This window comes from Diorhabda sublineata, chromosome 4 (genome assembly GCF_026230105.1).
Source record: "Diorhabda sublineata isolate icDioSubl1.1 chromosome 4, icDioSubl1.1, whole genome shotgun sequence".
NCBI classification, from domain to species: Eukaryota; Metazoa; Arthropoda; class Insecta; order Coleoptera; family Chrysomelidae; genus Diorhabda; species Diorhabda sublineata.
The window spans coordinates 18,673,527-18,691,667 of record NC_079477.1 but is presented as its reverse complement, the minus strand read 5'-3'; the positions used below and the strand labels follow the sequence as shown (position 1 = coordinate 18,691,667).

General features: G+C 28.7%; 1 protein-coding gene and 1 long non-coding RNA gene across 2 annotated transcripts in view; one reads left to right on the top strand and one right to left on the bottom strand.

The window, feature by feature from the left end:
- The window catches only part of LOC130442517 (dnaJ homolog subfamily C member 13), a 57,665-nt gene that overhangs the window by 37,573 nt on the left and 1,951 nt on the right, over nt 1–18,141 (top strand). Inside the window, exons 22-28 of the mRNA XM_056776683.1 lie at nt 1,457–1,648; nt 9,182–9,364; nt 10,801–10,965; nt 11,036–11,257; nt 12,478–12,909; nt 15,541–15,818; nt 15,968–16,184. Of these exons, the coding sequence (XP_056632661.1) occupies nt 1,457–1,648; nt 9,182–9,364; nt 10,801–10,965; nt 11,036–11,257; nt 12,478–12,909; nt 15,541–15,818; nt 15,968–16,184 (1,689 nt within the window). The remainder of the gene's footprint in view (nt 1–1,456; nt 1,649–9,181; nt 9,365–10,800; nt 10,966–11,035; nt 11,258–12,477; nt 12,910–15,540; nt 15,819–15,967; nt 16,185–18,141) is intronic.
- LOC130442522 (uncharacterized) lies at nt 11,476–18,137 on the bottom strand. Its single transcript, XR_008909782.1, has 3 exons — nt 18,007–18,137; nt 11,660–11,710; nt 11,476–11,534 (listed from the first exon to the last, which is right to left on the bottom strand). It is a non-coding gene; the product is annotated as an uncharacterized LOC130442522 (long non-coding RNA).

Here is an 18,141-nt window from a genome sequence, read left to right as displayed (position 1 = left end):
TATTGTTAGCTAAAGATTCTTTTGAAAGAATTAAACTACTTGACGTTGGGTATTTTTTAATATTCCATTACTATTTACCAGCTAAATGCTACTGTAAGATTTGTTTGTTCTGTTTCCTGTGTATTTTTGTCGTTTTCATAAATTTCCACTCTTCTTTATTAACCCATGTTTCATTGTATACTTAAGCTAATTTTTTGCTATTGATCTTCAATTAGCAACTATTGTTATTCAGCTCTCGTTGGTTCTATGCTGTTTATTCCTTTTCTTCACATTATCAAAAAAGACAGTGGAGCTTCGATCGCGTTCGATCTGTGCTCGATTTGAAAACGATGTAGATTTCTTAAACCGAATTGTTACTATGGATGAGACTTGGGTACATTTCTACGATCCAGAAACAAAGCAACAACCGATGGAATGGCGACACTCTGGTTCTCCAAGGCCTAAGAAGTTTCGTGTCCAAAAATCTGATGGAAAAGTTCTTGCTTCAGTTTTTTGAGATTGCCATGGAGTAATCATGATTGATTTTTTGGATAAGGGTAGAACAATAACTGCAGATTACTATTCGACATTACTGACCACTTATCGGGAAAAAATTAAAGAGGAAATCTCATGTTGCCATGCAAAAAATTCGTGATTTAGGGTTTGAATGACTAGAACACCCCCCTTATTCACCAGATTTGGCTCCGTCCGACTATCATCACTGAAAAAAATTCTAAAAGGTCGTTAATTTTCTTCCAACGAGGAAGTAATAAAAGCTGTGGAGGTCTGGTTTGCAGAGCAAGAAGAAACATTTTTTTTTGAAAGGTCTAGAGACGTTGCAGGTTCACTGTATTAAATGTATCTAATTAAGAGAAGAATATGTTGAGTAATAAAATATTTTGACATTGAAATTTTGTTTGGTTCTATAGTAGGCTAAGAATTTTTCAATATATCCTCGTATGCCCTCTCTATCCAAACGTTCCTTTATTTCCGTTTTTATTTTTTCGTTATATATATTTTCTGTCACTTTATTCATAGCTTGGGTAATTATTTTATCAACACTAAGTGCATGACCTCATTTAGTAACTCGTAATACACCAGCATATAAATTACACAAGCTATATTAAGATGCAGTGATCCATTATGCTAATAGTTAATACTAATTTATTTATTAAGTTTTAGTAAGGTTTAAATGTTGGCGTATCGTAAATAAATAAATAGTTGAATGAATATAAAGTATAAAAAAATGTGTAGGTTTCATAGTCACCCCTATGACAATCATATGAAATCACTACTTACAACATTACCAGCAAGTGTACAGAGATCTGTCTTTCTCTCTCCCAATCACTAATAGCTTTAAAACAATATATAGGATTTATGAATGAAAACATTTAACTCTATGTTGTAATGATTCACATCTTTTTTTAAATATAGATAACATTTTTAAATATTAATATTTGCTAACTTTATATTTTAGATATTATTGGAAGCATACACTAGATGTGTTAATGTGCTTAATAATTCATCTAAACCCGAAGAAGTTCCAGTTCAAGTTTGCATACATATAACAAAATGTTTCTCAGTAGCAGCTCAGTTTCCGGCATGCAGAGAACGGATGGTGGAACTGAAACAGTTGATTGTGGATTTGTGTCGAATTCTATTTTTCAAAGTAAGTGTTTAATATTATTATAGTGTAATTATTCTCACTGAAAACCATTTATTAAACAATGTGATGCATCTAAAGAACACATAAAATTTAATTAATAATTATATATGTCTGACAACACCATTCATTGATCACCAGCTGTAAAATCCTTTTTTCTTCAAGAAAGCCTGAATTTTAGAAAGTCACATTTCGGTATCAAAATAGTTGTTTGTAAGAGTGACCTCAACGCAAGTTTAATGCATGCATGCAGATGGAGCACCCACAACCGCTACTATACAGAAATATTTTGAAAAAAGTTCATTATTTCGCATTGTAAGATCGACATCTGATTATTATAAAAATAGATGAACATAGTGGCCTGTCACTTATTCCCGAAATGAACATGCGTACCACGAATGTTAATAGACGCATACAAACAAATTCGAAAAGACATTTGCAATCGTTTTTTATTACCATGTAGACAATTACTCATGCTTATTACGCCAATTTAGTTAAAAATTGAGATAAAAAAATTAGCATATTTTGTGAATCTTTAGAAATGTGTTGTGCGTCATTTATACAATGACAGTTACATGCGAAGAATTCCTGAAGGACATTTTTAAAACAATACCATTGTATCTAATATCATAAACATGTATCAGCATTTATTCTATTTTTGTATGAAATAACGTAAACATGTATCAGCACTATTTTACTATAAATAAGATGTTTGTAAACAATTCGATGATATTTAATGTTTATAATTAGTTCGATCTTGAGATTAATTGTATTCATATAAATATTCAAAAATAAAGTTTTTTAAAAATAAATTTCGAAACCCGAAATTTATAATTGGCGCAGTCATTCGGATTAGTGCGGTCGCGAGTTTACGCAAAGTGCGATAAAGTTCCGGCTAAGTACTCCAGTACCTCAGCACTAGATCTACGTATTCAACGAGGGACAGGACTTCAGATAGCTGTAAGTGCCAAGTCTCCTTATTATTTTGATTCCTTATTATCCATCCTTATCAGAACTTTGAATAGGGAAGAAATAATTTAATAATTTTAAATATATTATTTTATGAACGATTTTGATAAATTATTGAATACATTCAGTGAATTAAACTTAAAAGATAATTCAGAATATATAAAAATGGCAACGTCAAATCCAAAAACCCTAAATTGGGATTTATTTAGATTAAAGTTAGAGAATATTAAACCTTATGATGGAAATAAAAATACATTAAATAAATTTATAAATCGATGTGAGAACCTTATAGAGACGTATTCAGTTTATAATGATCAAGATATTAATAATCACGTATTAGAATGCACACAAGAAAAATTAATAGATAAAGCCGAGTTAATAGTGGGAAATAGAATTGAGTTGAATACATGGTTTAAATTAAAAGAAGCCTTGATTCAATGTTTTGCAGATAGGCGTGATTTAGATTGTATTTTACAAGAATTAACGAGAACACGACCATTTAAAAATGAAAATTTAATAGCTTTTGGTAACAGATTGCAATTATTAAAAAGTCAGACTATACAAATTATCAGTAATAATTTAAACTTAGGAGAGATTGATAAAAGATGTCAAATTAATCACTGTGAGAAAACAGCTTTGAACACCTTTATTGCGGGATGTTCAGGCGTTATACGTAACAATATGTACTTAAAAAAGCCTAATTCTCTGGAAGACGCTATGGCTTATGTAGACGAGTTTGAAAATTTCGAAAAACTTTATGGTCAATTTTACGAACCTAAAGTTAAATATAATAATAATAATACTAATGTTCAAATGAATTCATCAAGAAATAATAGAAATAACCAACATAATAATTATAATTCTTTCTACCGACAACCTAATAATAATAATTATGATAGATATAATAATAATAACTATTATAATGAAAGATACAATAATAATAATTATAATAATTTCCCTAGTCAACCTATAAATGTAAATCCAATACCGCAAAGAAGACAAAATTACCCAACGAATGCGCAAGTATTTGGTCCTAGGAAAAATGTTTTCCGCCCGAACCAAATACCTGTAAATCGTTTGCCTAGACCTGAACCGATGTCAACGACATCAAGAAATTTTTCTGACAGACCAAGTAGACGTATAAATAATAATAATAATTATAATAATAATAATACAAATAATAACAAATATTTTAAATCACGAAATGAACCGAATTTTACTTCTGAAGAACTATATAATAATAATTACAAAAATAAAGAAGAAGAAGAAGAAGAAATAATTGATTTTCACCATTTGTTTGAACGCGACGAAGATAATGATCGAATCGTAAATTTTCGGAAAGAGCCTCGGAAAAAGAATCAAACATAGAAGAAATAAATTTTACTCCTAATGATGCATTAACATATTTTGAAAATTTTATAAAAATTAACGAATCAGAACCCAGTGAACAAATAATTGAAATAAATTTCACATCTAATAATTCCTCACCAGAAATTAAAAAATTAATAAAAAAAAAGAAGAATCAGAATTAAATCATTGTAAAGAAATAAATGAACAAGTAGAACTAGATCTTAGTAAATTATTTGATAAAGAAGAAAAAGATAGATTAAATGTAACAGAAAAGAATAATGAAATTGAAGTAAAAGAAAATGTAATAGAATTAAACAGAGAAATAAATGAAATAAATAATGATATGACAAGGGACGAAAAAGATATAAATGATGTTATGAAAATAGATAATGATATATTAGAAAAAGAATGTTATCTTATAAAACCTGAATTAAATACAAATATACTGAATATACAAAATAAAAATAATATGATTAATAAAAGAGACTTGAATAATGATAATGAGAAAATGGTTATTAATTATGAAACAATTAATAAAGAATTTGATAGAAATAATAATGAAATAAGTTCAAAATATTTCAATAGAAAATTAAATGCTATATTAAATGAAAAGATAATAGAAGAACAATTTTGGAAAAATAGATATTATCATTCATTGAAATGGTACGCAATTCAATAAATTATAAAATGGATTTTTATACAAAGACTTTTCTTTCTTTTTTATTATTATGTTATAAGAATAGATAAGATTTAGAATTAATGGATAAAAAATATGTAAAACATAAAAATTAAATATTAGTAAACTTTTAGAAACTATAATAATAAAAAGTTATTATTAATTAGAATATATATAAGAAATTTAATAATATAATCCATAACTTTGTTTATTCAACTAATGGGAAAAGAAAATAATATAAAAATTCAAATTATAATCAGTATAACACAAATGAATCATTTAATACAATACCTATAACTTTAAATGAACCCCTTAAAGCTCAACCATTTGAAATAAATCAATACGAAATTCACAATTTTAATCATTCAAAAGAAGATGAAAAACTAATTAACGAAAATTATAATTGGCACGAAACTTATAATTGGTGCAAAAAATAAAATAGATATAAATCAATTAATCAAAACAAACCTATGAGTTCAGAAGACGTAGAAAACTTTATTAATAATTGTGAAATGTGTTAAGTGAATAAATATAATATAAACCCTTCAATTAAATTTGATTTGATATGTCAATGTTATTAAGATAGTAAATCTTTCATATTCAACAATAACAAGAAATGTATCTATTTCTCTTACGGTCAAGCATATTCAATGTCAAGTATGAATGGAACTTCAGTTGTTGATAACATATTAAATTACGTTACTCATCATGGTTTACCTTATAAAATAACAGCTGATTGTGGTTCAGAATTTAAAAATAATGACCTACAAGATTTTTGCAAATTACACAAAATTGAGTTACATTATACCACGTCTAAAAATAGCAATTCTAATTCACCTGTTGAACGTTTTCATTCCAGTTTAATCGAACATTTTAGGTGCATAAAAGAAAATAATAATGATTTGACTCCCGATCAATTGATAAAACACTCAATATTAGCATATAATAATTCAATTCATTCCGTAACGCAATTTACGCCATTTGAAATTATTAAAGGCCATATAAATAACCCTGATCCATTCGATTTAGACGATCATTTAATAATATCTAATTACATACAAAATCACAAAGAAACCTCCAAATTATTATATGAAAAAATTAAAGATAGAAATGCTAACATTAAAGAAAAAATAATTAATAAGAGAAATGAAAACAGAAACGATCCCCTATCCTATAAAAATCAAAACATAGCCTACATTAAAACAAAACTTCGAGACAAAAACCTACCTAAATTCAAAAAAGCCGAAGTTATAAAAGATTCTGGCATATTATTAGAAACAAACAAAGGGACATATCATAAAAATATAATTAGAAAACCAAAAAACTAAAACAAAAAATTGTTACAGATAATGAAGCTGACAATAGTAATAACGTTACTATTACTTTACAAGATGACCAAAATAGAAGACATAACAGTTTCGAACGTAAATAATTTATTATTACCTATCAATTTGGGAACCAGTAATCTTATACATTCTAAACATACTTTCATCTACTATATAGATTTAGAATTCATTCATAAACAAATCAATAATTTAAAACAATATTATTATAACCTAAGAAATAATTTATCTCAAGCGAACGCAACAAATCCTATTTCATACCATAACTTTGCTGAACAATCATTGAGTAGAACAGAAATTTTAATTAACACTTTAGATAAAAAATCAGAAAATATTTACCCACATTTAAGATTGAAAAGAGGATTAATAAATGCTGGAGGCAAAATAGATAAATGGCTTTTTGGAACTTTAGATTCGGACGATGAAGAAAGATATAATAACGCTATAAATGTCCTACAACAAAATCAGAAACAAATAATTCACGAAGTTAATTTACAAATATCACTACATAAAAAATTAATTGATCATTATAACAAATCGATTACGACTCTATGGGATAATCAACGGAAACTTTTTGATAATATAGAGAAATTTCACATTTCAATTGAAAACAAAATAATAACTTTAAATAATTTTATAACATTTCAAAGTACAATTTCACAAATTAATCGGGATTGTCAGAGTTTAATTACATTGATTGATAATATTGAAAATGCAATAACGTTTTCTAAATTAAATACAATTCACAGTTCAGTTATATCGAGCCAAGAAATTTTAGAAATGATAAAATATTTAAGTACCATTTATAATGAAGAAAAAATACCAAAATTTAATAATATTTTGACATATTATCTCTTTCTTGGTTCACAAGTAACCTTTTCCAAATCCAAAATAATATTTGCTACCCATGTTCCTATCCTAAAACCTAAAACCTATGAATTCTTTCATTTATACCCCGTAATTCAAAACCATACAATATTTATCCCTCCGCAACCTTACTTGGCCAGAAGTCAAAATGAAGTTACTTTCATCAAAGAAGAATGCCCCGAATTAGAAGGAAAATATTATTGTAAAGAAACTTTCAAATTACAAGATAACTGTACTGTTGAACTTTTAAATGGACATTCCGGTAAAAATTGTGTAATTAGTGAAATTAATCTTCAAGAAACAATATTGGAACAAGTAACAAATGATGAACTTTTAGTGATTCCAAATTTTGAAACTGATGTAATTTCTAAATGTGTATCAGACCGCTATTTTAAATTAATATATCCATCACTTATAAAAATTCCAAAAAATTGTAATATTCAAGTAGGAAGTGAAATTTTCTCAACCAATGTACAAATTAAAAAAGGGAAATCAATAATACTACCGAAATTAAACTTTAAATTTTTGAATAATGAAATTTATAAATCCCCTAATTTAACTAATATAGATTTTAATAAATTGTATGAAATTAATAACATCGCTAAGAATATAAAATCAATTCATGAAATTTATAATCCACAAAGTCATGTATCGATAGGACTATTTACTGTAATAATAATAATTTGTATAATTTTCATAATATTTTGGATAATTCGAAAATATAAATATAAGTTTGTAAGAAAACAGAAAATAGAAGAAATGAAGAAAGAAGACATCGAATTAGAAGAGGAAAGACAACAAAGGATGAAAAATACCTCCGTCATTTTTCATTCTTAGGGATGGAGGAGTTACATGCGAAGAATTCCTGAAGGACATTTTTAAAACAATACCATTGTATCTAATATCATAAACATGTATCAGCATTTATTCTATTTTTGTATGAAATAACGTAAACATGTATCAGCACTATTTTACTATAAATAAGATGTTTGTAAACAATTCGATGATATTTAATGTTTATAATTAGTTCGATCTTGAGATTAATTGTATTCATATAAATATTCAAAAATAAAGTTTTTTAAAAATAAATTTCGAAACCCGAAATTTATAATTTGACAGTGTTTTTTTTGTAAAACCACTAAAGTAAAAAAATTCAGTTGATTCATTCGCGCGATATTATCAAATATTTTTATAGAATTATGTATTGTGATTTTAAGTCAATATGTTATAATTTGTTTTAGAGTTTTGCTTTTGTTTTTATCATTTGTTGAAGAATTCATAGTGCTATACATTTTTTCATTTGTATTTGCAGACGCAGTTTAGTTTTATGATAATCTGGCTTAAATCTTTTTAATAATTTGCTCAGATAATTATACGTACTGTTCATTTGACGGGATTTGGTGAGGGTGGGGCACTATTACTTTAATTAATTGTTGATAAATTCTTAATACTATAAAGAGTTCCACCAAACTGTTGTGAAACATGAACTTGTTGTCGTCTTTTGCAGTTTTCAAATGTTACTTCAATAGACGACAATAATTTCTTCTTATGAGTACACCAAAGCCAAGAAACTATTTTACGAATCTTTGAACCTCACATCTTGAAACCCCCAATACTCTTGCCATATAATACTGTTATCTACCAGCCACAACCTAAGCAATAATCTCTCTGCCTCAGTAACAATAAACAAGTTTTATATTACAAAACTGACAATAATTGAATAGCCCTCTATGCAGAATAAGTTAAATTTATAAAATCATTTTTATTGCCACAGGGAAAACTAAAAATGTGTCTCAATCCTTTCTACCTGATAAAAAATAAAAAATTACAAGGCTGAAAATTTATTAACGCTTTCAATGCGGTTTTAAAGTTACAGTAAAAAATAAATTTTGTGACAACCTAAAAAAGAAGTTAATCAAATTGAATTCAAAATAACAAATTTGTCACTTAACAGACCTTATCAATTTTTTTATGGATCGATATTTTGCCAGTTACTGTATTTTACGTGAAATAAACTCATCCGTAATAACCAAATATAAAATATAATCTTGGAACTAATAACTGGTCTTAATCAATAAATCTCAGTAGTTGAAATTTGACTAAATAGTCTGTGCTCTCATTTGACTGACTTGGATTTGAGTTTAGAAATACTAAAATTTATGCTAATCAGTGTATAAGTTACTTTTGTTCAGATATAGATTATGTTTTTCAAGTTCAACTATGATTTGATTAACTACCACTTGACTTCAGTGTGATTGAACCAACCATCTAGCCATTATAAAAATTCTTTACTCAATTTTGTAGTTTTATGATTTTCATGTGCATTTTTTTCAGCATTTAACAAAACTGTGTTTAGTGGCAACAGAATGTGTAATTGCCCTATCCATGGATTCAATTTTACAAATGGAACTTCTGAAATCTGGTGCTCTTTGGCATTTGTTATTGTATACATTTAATTATGATTTCACATTAGATGAAGGTGGTGTAGAAAAGAGCGAGGAAGCTAATAAGCAAGAGGTAAGTATGTGATAAGTTTTTATATTAACGATTGTTTAGGAGATACAATTTAGAATATTTGTGAACCATAGTAGAACACTTGTCGAAAATAGTGAAATCCAGAAATAAACCATTCTACACAAAAATGTAGATGGTATTATCTGTCTGCCAGTATTATTGTGATTATTGGTTTTGTCCTAGTCAACACTGAAATCAGAATGAATATCACCAATTGTTCCATAAATAATAAAAGATGTGGAGGTCTGGTTTGCAGAGCAAGAAGAAACATTTGTTTCAAAGGTCTAGAGACGTCGCTATAATAAATGTATCCAATTAAGAGAAAAATATGTTGAGTATTAAAATATTTTGACATTGAAATTTTGTTTGGTTATCCTTTGGTTGGTTATATATGTCCTCACAGTGCACCAATTTGTTCCTTGATGGGAGCTTAACTCTAACCAGGCAGCTGTAGAAATGCGTAAAAAAAGATGACTAAGGGAACGAGAACACAGATGGAAATTACTGAAGGAAGAACGACTAGATATAACGAATTTGAAGAAAAATGAGGTTATGCTCTAGCGTATAAAAATATTGAATTTATATTTTTTTAAAATATTACCATACACATAAAACACAAATAAATACAAATTTACATGTAAATAAGTACATAAAATTTGCTTAAAATGAAAGGAGATTATTAAAGATAATTGTAATTTTGTGACCACTATATTTTATATTAAACTCCAGTTTCTGAATGTAGCTAGAGGAAGTTTGACATTGACGTTTCATTGAATTTTTTTAAAGAATATCCAAATATTTGAAGAAAAACGTAACAGGCCTAATGGCATGTTACAAATTACAAAAAACATTTTGAAAGAAAATTATGTACAATTTTGTTCACTTCCATTTATCACATATCGCAACGTTTTTGAATATCCCAAAATGGCAAAAATTGCTAGTCTGAGCCTCTTCCGAATCTTGTAAAAATCGGCATATTTGTATGATTTTTTTTTTATTTCCATTCCCTACCCTTTCATATGTCCACCTGCACTATGCAAACCAATAGTTGTAATGTACCTTTATATACTCCTATCTCAATTGCATTTCTGAAATTATTAGTATCAATAAATAGGCAACATAACTCACTGCTATAATTTATTAAAATAAATCGGAAAAAATTCTTGGAAATTTAACAAGATAACTTCATTTAGAACACAGAGCATGTCTATATGTCAGATTGCCTCAGAATAATCTAATTCACACAATAGCTGAACCAAGTTGATGTTTTCAAGTCAAACAAAACATGTAGGCGTAATATTAAGTCCCATTATCCGCGTGAAACTGGAGTAGGTCGCTAGTTGGTAATATTTCTGTCATGAGTTGAGAGAAAAAAAATATATATTTGTATATCAACGTTATTATGAAAATTAATTTTATTTGATATTATATATTTTTAGGTCAGTAATAGGCTTGCCAAAAAAGCAGTAAGTGCATGTGCTGCGTTGGGTGGTTATATTCAGGGGGAAGATCGGCCTCCACCTAATTCTCTAACTAGAGGAATTTTAAAAGAGCTATTAACTGAATATCTCAGCGAACAACTCGGAGATGATAAACCCGAAGAGGTAATCATAATTCAGGCCATTTAAAACTTTAAAAATATTAGCCATTACTTTTACATCCATTTTATTTTAGATATTAAAAATTTTAAATAGTAACACTGAAACCCCTTATTTAATATGGGATAATGGTACTCGAGCGGAATTAATTGACTTTTTGGAAACAGAGAGAAATAATAAAAATCGGGAAGATTTTTATATTCCAAATCAGTTTAAATATTCTGCTCATAAAGGGGAACATAAAATTGGAGGTATATTTATCAAAATATATAACCAGCAACCAACGTATCCAATCAAGGTAGGCTTTTGATTTTGGTAACAAGGTTACTATTTATGGAAAAAAAATATTTTTACATCTCTTACACATAAGACAAATAAATGCGAAATCTTGATAGAATTTGTTTATTATGACTCACATTACCAGGTATCTTGACTTCTTCCCCTACTTTCCGGAGTTTCTTTTGTATTTGAGAGACATCTGGACATATTAAAATGAGGTAATGGATGTACGCTATGATTGTGAAATCAGTAATCACGTTTAGGGCAATAGTTTGGTATGCCAAAACAGATCAAAACTACAAGAAAGAAAACCTTGGTAAACCTTAAAAACTTACCCGAGTATGCATCATTAGCTATGAAAACGTGTCCAACTAGGGCATTTGGAATTATCACAGATATTGTAGAAATAATTCAAAATTACCTCGATGAAATTGAAATCTCAGCAATGGTACTACCAGCGAACAGTCCTATCCTTAAACCAATGAAGCCTTATTAGGATCCATTCATTGCAATTCTCGTACATTTTTTATTAATCAAATTTGACTAGAGAGAGTATTTTGGTAACATTGTAGAAACAATAAATAGTTGAAAAATATTCGAATATTGTATGAACAACTGTTACTGAAAAAAAATCAGTCAATAGAACATGAAATATGTAAAATATTAAACATCCAAATTAGTTGTATCACCCCTTTCTAAAGAATGCATATATGCTAAATCTTTTAAATGCAAAACGGCTGTCACCAAGTGATAATTTGAGTTTTGAGAAGAAAAAGATGAATGGAGTAATATTGGTAACATACTGTACTTGTTATCTAAGATTTGCTTTGGCTTTTCCAAACTTTGATGTCAAGCCCACCCACAAAATATAAGTTAATTACATTGTTTTTGACATTCATATTAATAAGTTTATATCAGATTCTTCTACTTCTTAGTCTTAAATTTCCCGAGCATTTTATTTTTGTTTTATTAGGTATTGTTTTATTGAAATAATTCGTACTTTTACATATTCCTACTTACACCGTTTAATAAGAAACAAAAAACCAAGTTGATTAATCACGATTTAGGAGGGGGTCATGACTACAATACTACAATAAAACATGTAAAACTACAATATAATGATAATGAATTAAAGATTTGATTTTGACATTTCTCATTTTAGCTAAAAATGTGTATGGTGTATTTGATTTTGTTATTTCTATAAAAACGATGTTTGATAAAAATATTTACAAATTTTAGGACCCCAAGAACTTTGTGATAAACCTACTGAGCTACCTAAAAGAACAATCATCAGACCTCCTAAACTTAGTTAACATAGCTTTTTCAGTTACCATAGAAGATAAATTGAAAAATACTGTGATGACTCTTGAAGCTTTAACAAATGTGATACGAAATAACACAGGTGTAGAAACACAATGCATTGGTCATTTTAGGTTACTTTTTAGTTTACTTAATGTTAACTACATACCGATCCCGAAAGGAGCTCTTAACGTTATATCTCTAGTAACAAGAAGTAATGATTGTATTAACGATTTGGCTTCTAGTGAAGTCTTGGGTTATTTGTTGTTAGTGCTATATACTATCCAAGATTCTCAACCTCAAACTTTGGATGCTCTTTATGCTCTGATGTCAACCCCAAAAATTGTTAAAGAATCTTTAAATAAAGGAGCGGTGAGTTAATTGCTTTTATAAATTAATTAAAATAAAATTTCAATTGGAACATGTGTAAAAGAGTATATTATTCATGAGTGTAAAATGGAGGTAATTATTCACGAGATGAAGTTTACTTCACTTAATCACTGAGTGAATAATAACCCATTATATGCGAGTAGAATACTATACTTTACCCACGACCACTAAATATTTTTGTTGAAGTTTTCTTGTTGGAAAATTATTCTACATTGTTAGAAACAGTTATTTTATTCTATTTAATTTTTTACAAAATATTATTGTCCATTTAAACATAGTTATCGAAAATTATAATAATCGTATAATATCCATAATAATCAACACAAAAAAGTATGTATTAGTTTCTCATATATTGGATATTTAATGTTATAGAAGGATGGTATTTATTTATAGTTATTAATAATCCATTTGCCAGTTCAATATTCATATGTCATCTCATATACTTTCATTCACTTTTTTCAATATAATTTAAAATAAAGTATTGAAACACTGAGAAATCTACGCACGCAAACAATAATTTTGACAGGTTTGGGTCAAATTTATATTGTTTCAAAAGGTACTTCAATTTATAAATTGTTCCCATGATACGTTAAAAACAGATATACGATAAATAGTATTAATGCTCCATGCTTTCAAATTACAGGTCCCAGGTTTGCATCTGGTGTAGAAAAATTTACTTTTTCAATTTTTTCATGTGAACAGAACTGAATTGAAAATTTTTAGCAGTGTTTCACATGATAAAATTATAAACACCAATTTTTTGCAGCAAAATAACATATCAAAAGGCGTCACTATGGCTCTAACCCCGAAGTCGCTGAATAATTCTCGAGCGAAAATGTGTATTTTAATTATCTTAATTTTTTTTTCGTCAATCCAATTTGAAACTATCAAACTTAGTGTTGATAATAATCGTATGAATTTGTGAATTTCATTCACAATATAATCATGTTCCTTATAATGAATATACAGTTCTATTCAAAAGTTCCCTCCGCCCTTGCCATGGAAACGATTATACAGAAACTAGAGAATTTTGCAAATTGCATAGTAAAGTTCTCTCATAGTGATAATAAATAACATATTCTTTAAATATGATGCGGCGGATCATTGTCATCGTTCATTTTAAATGAAATCTTATAATGAGAAAAGCTATTGAATGATACTTTATTGATCGTGATTATGTCATTTTTGGCTACTGGCTTTGAAAAGCAAAGCTATGATGTATTAGTTATAACTAAAATTTAAAATTCAAGTTCCGTCTCTGGATGGCTGTCAAATAATCTAACATTTATCGCTTTTGCCATTTTGACATTTTTGTAATTATGTTAACTGTTTTAGTAGATTGTGGTAATTTTAAAATTTTTGTACATTTAATGATTTAAAATTTCTCAGATGACTAACATGACATGAGATTGGAATTTGTTGAAAATCTGAACACTAACATTAACCATCAGCCAGACTAAGTGAAAACAATTTGTTTTAGTGATGAAAATACTTTCTGGATAAATAAAAAAGTATACAACCAGAAAATCAGATATTGGAATGACACATATCCTCACATGTTTAGTAAAACATATTCAGTTTCCCGAGAAGGTAATTGTTCCAACAAGTTTTCTTGGAAATCACATCGTTGTCATGGGTTTTAAAGTATTAATTTAATTGACGAATTTTTTCTGTTGATGTTGAAAAATGCGTTAATTCTTGAAAGATAATTAAGATGAATTCGTTGATTTGGAAGTAATATTCCAACAGGATGGTGTTCTTACACACTATTATGGTGCAGATTAATGGTGTTCAGTTCGGTAACCAAATTTCATCTTTGGACTTTCTCTATCTAAAATCAAAGGTTTACGCCACCGAAACTGACAATATTGACGTTTTTAAGCAAACGTAATTTTCAGAATCTACGACTATTTCCGCAAACACATTATAAAAGTACGACAAAAATGTATCAAAATAGTATATTGCGCTGTATGAAAGTAAATAGAGCAGCTGGTAATTAATAATGAATATGTAAATTTGAATTCCATTTAGTAAGAACGAACAAAAACAAGCTTACTATCATTGATAGGTTTTTTAAAATACTTCTAATAAGAGTTGTCACTTGCTATAGAGTTTCATTTAAAATTATTGGTCATAATGATCTTGTGATGATTTTTGATTAATACGACATCTATCATCACTAGTAGGGAACTTTACAGACCTTAATTTCAAATTTCATTAGTTTACGTATAATCGTTCCAATGATAAAAGGTGTGAAAGGGACTTTTTAAAAGCACTGTATAAACTAAGTTCTTTTATATATTTCACTACTATTACCTAAGACCTTCAACACTGTGCATTATATTTTTCAATTTTTTTACATTGGCCATTGAAATAATTTGGACTCAAGCTTTAGCTTCTTTTTTAATTTTCAAAGCGATTTTTTTTATAAATACTCAGAAATAATTAATTCAAGGAAATGAATAGAATTGATGTTTAAATTATTTTCTTATATTTGATATTTTTTATAATCCTTTGTTTGAATAACAGTTAATAGTGTCTGCTAGTAGATTCACAAAGAAGTAAGAGCCATTTTAAAAGAATACCTATAAATTGAATATTTAAAATTTTCAGGTCATTTATCTATTGGACCTTTTCTGCAATTCAACAAATTCCAAGATAAGACAAACTTGTGCAGAATTACTAGCTAGGATGAGTCTTGATAAACTAGTTGGACCAAAAGTGAGATTAGCATTAGGAACTTTTCTTCCCCCTATCTTTGCTGATGCAATGCGGGATAATCCAGAAGCTGCAGTAACGATGTTTGAAAGCGCTCATGAACATCCAGAACTTATATGGGATCAGAATACTAAAGACAATGTTTGCAAAGTTGTAGCTAGATTTAGAAGAGAGTAAGTTAAGAGTTTTATAAATTGCCATTTTTATAGACTTAACTATTCTTCACATAATAAGTTCTATTCGTTCATATATTTGTACTCGTAACTACTAAATCAAGTTAATACTCAATATATATTTTTTATTATAATTAATTGATTTTCAGGCACCAGACTGAACAAAGTTCAAACCCTTCCATCTATTGGAAAATGCCAGACACAAACGGCCTTACAAATCTTGCTACACCAAATGAATTTATGGTAGCGGGTGTATATCTCAGAATTTTCATTGCAAATCCTTCCTGGAATTTGAGGAAACCAAAAGAATTTCTCACAGAGCTAATGGAAACTTGCCTAAATCTTATGAGCAAAGAGAAAACAAATGTAAGTAGTAAATATAATTATTCAACAAATTTATGGCATAGCATGACTGAGATGAAAATCGCCCTAAGACTGGAGAAGTACAAATATCTTTAAGGTAGATTACTGCGATATACTAAATCTTAACATTCATGTAAATGCTGTACACCAACATCTGCAGTCAAAGAGACATCATTTTATAGTTCAAGCAAAATCAAAGGTACTCAACAACAAGCAAGGTTCACCTTGTATATCCTGGATACGACTTAGGGACTAAATGTCTTTCCAGCGGGAAGAGAATCTTGAACCTTTAGAATTCGATGTTATGTGATTTAAAACAACAACTCAACGAACAACAAAATTCTTTGGTTTATTGTACAGACCTCCTAGTGATACCTACCACATGCAATTATTTTTGCCGATTGAATCGATTAGCTTCAATCAAACCATCCAATTGCAGATATGGTTATTTCTGGTGACTTTAATGCTCATTGCATCAGCTGGTTGCATTTTTACAACAGAACTGACGATGAGAGGCGGGAAGCTGAAGAGTTTGCAAACAGTCACCAACTGACTCAACTTATCAATCAAACAACCTGAGTCCCTGATCGAGATGGAGACTTTGCTAGCCTTTTAGCTTGTTCTAACAATAGACCCTGATATATACAACGTGACCATACATGCACCACTCGGAATATCAAATCAAAAACAAATTTCAGCAACGGTGAATTAGAAATCCAAACTCAGAATCCACCTAAATTACGTAAATTTTGGCATTATAGATCAACCAAATGGAAACGAGATTTTGAAGTCATCTTGACAGGTATGGAAGCCTATATTCCACACTCTTTCAGGGGTTTCACAGACAGCAATCCATGGATTGATAAAAACTCCACTAGATCAGTCAACAATAAAAATGCTGCTTATCGCAAATGGCGCACAAATTCTAGTCCCAAAAATCGTACAAACTTTGTTGCCTTGAGAAATACCTGCAAGCAGACAATAGATGCTCTTCTCAATTATCCAAATGGATCAAGGTCTTTCTAGTCTGTAACAAAACTGGTCAGTGAAGGCTTTTCTAAGTCACAAATTCCTCTATTTCGCAAGGGCGAAAAAGAGGAACTTGTTGGGTGCTTAAAATTTAACTCTTGATTCACGGGGGAAAACTACCAGCTATCCTGCCTGGAGCCAGTTCATCGATACCGAAAATAGAATTCCTACACCGAGATGTGGCAGGTCACAAAGGTTTGAACATCAATAAAGTCACTGGCCGCGATGGAATGTCACCAATTTTATTGAAGTACCAATGTACTATGCAAACTCTTTGTTTTAAATTAGAAGTTTTATGGATTTCACTAAAAAATTTTACGAAACTCCGGTCCAATTTTTGTTGTTCACAATAGATTGTTTCCAATTTTTGTTGATTAAAAATCGTTGCGAAAAATACTTGGTTTTCAAAATGTTTGACGAGTTACATTGCTATATGAACGTATTTGTACTTTTATCAATACTTTGCGCGGCCAATAAGAATATAAATCGAGATGTAGACAATTTGGTTTTAAAGACAATCATAGAAGAAATATTTAGTATTCTGATAGAAAATTCACTGTTTGGAAATTAAACAGTTGTCTTATATTACATCGATACAACGTTGCTCAGTCGTAAACTTCAAGAATTGCGGAAATATAAGCAGCAACAGATAATTTATATATATATATATATATATATATATATATATATATATATATATATATATATATATATATATATATATATTGACACAAGGGGTGTATGGAATAATTGGTAGTATTTGGAGTTCATTGGACAGGTTAAAACTATACTATACCTTATATATAATAATTTTTCCGCCAATGAACCATTTTTTATTTTCATTTTCTGGTAATCTGTTTCTGATTGTTCTTTCCATCTTAACTTCATTTGTTCCTTTGTTATTTTTCTTTTTAGTGACGTTTTTTTCTTT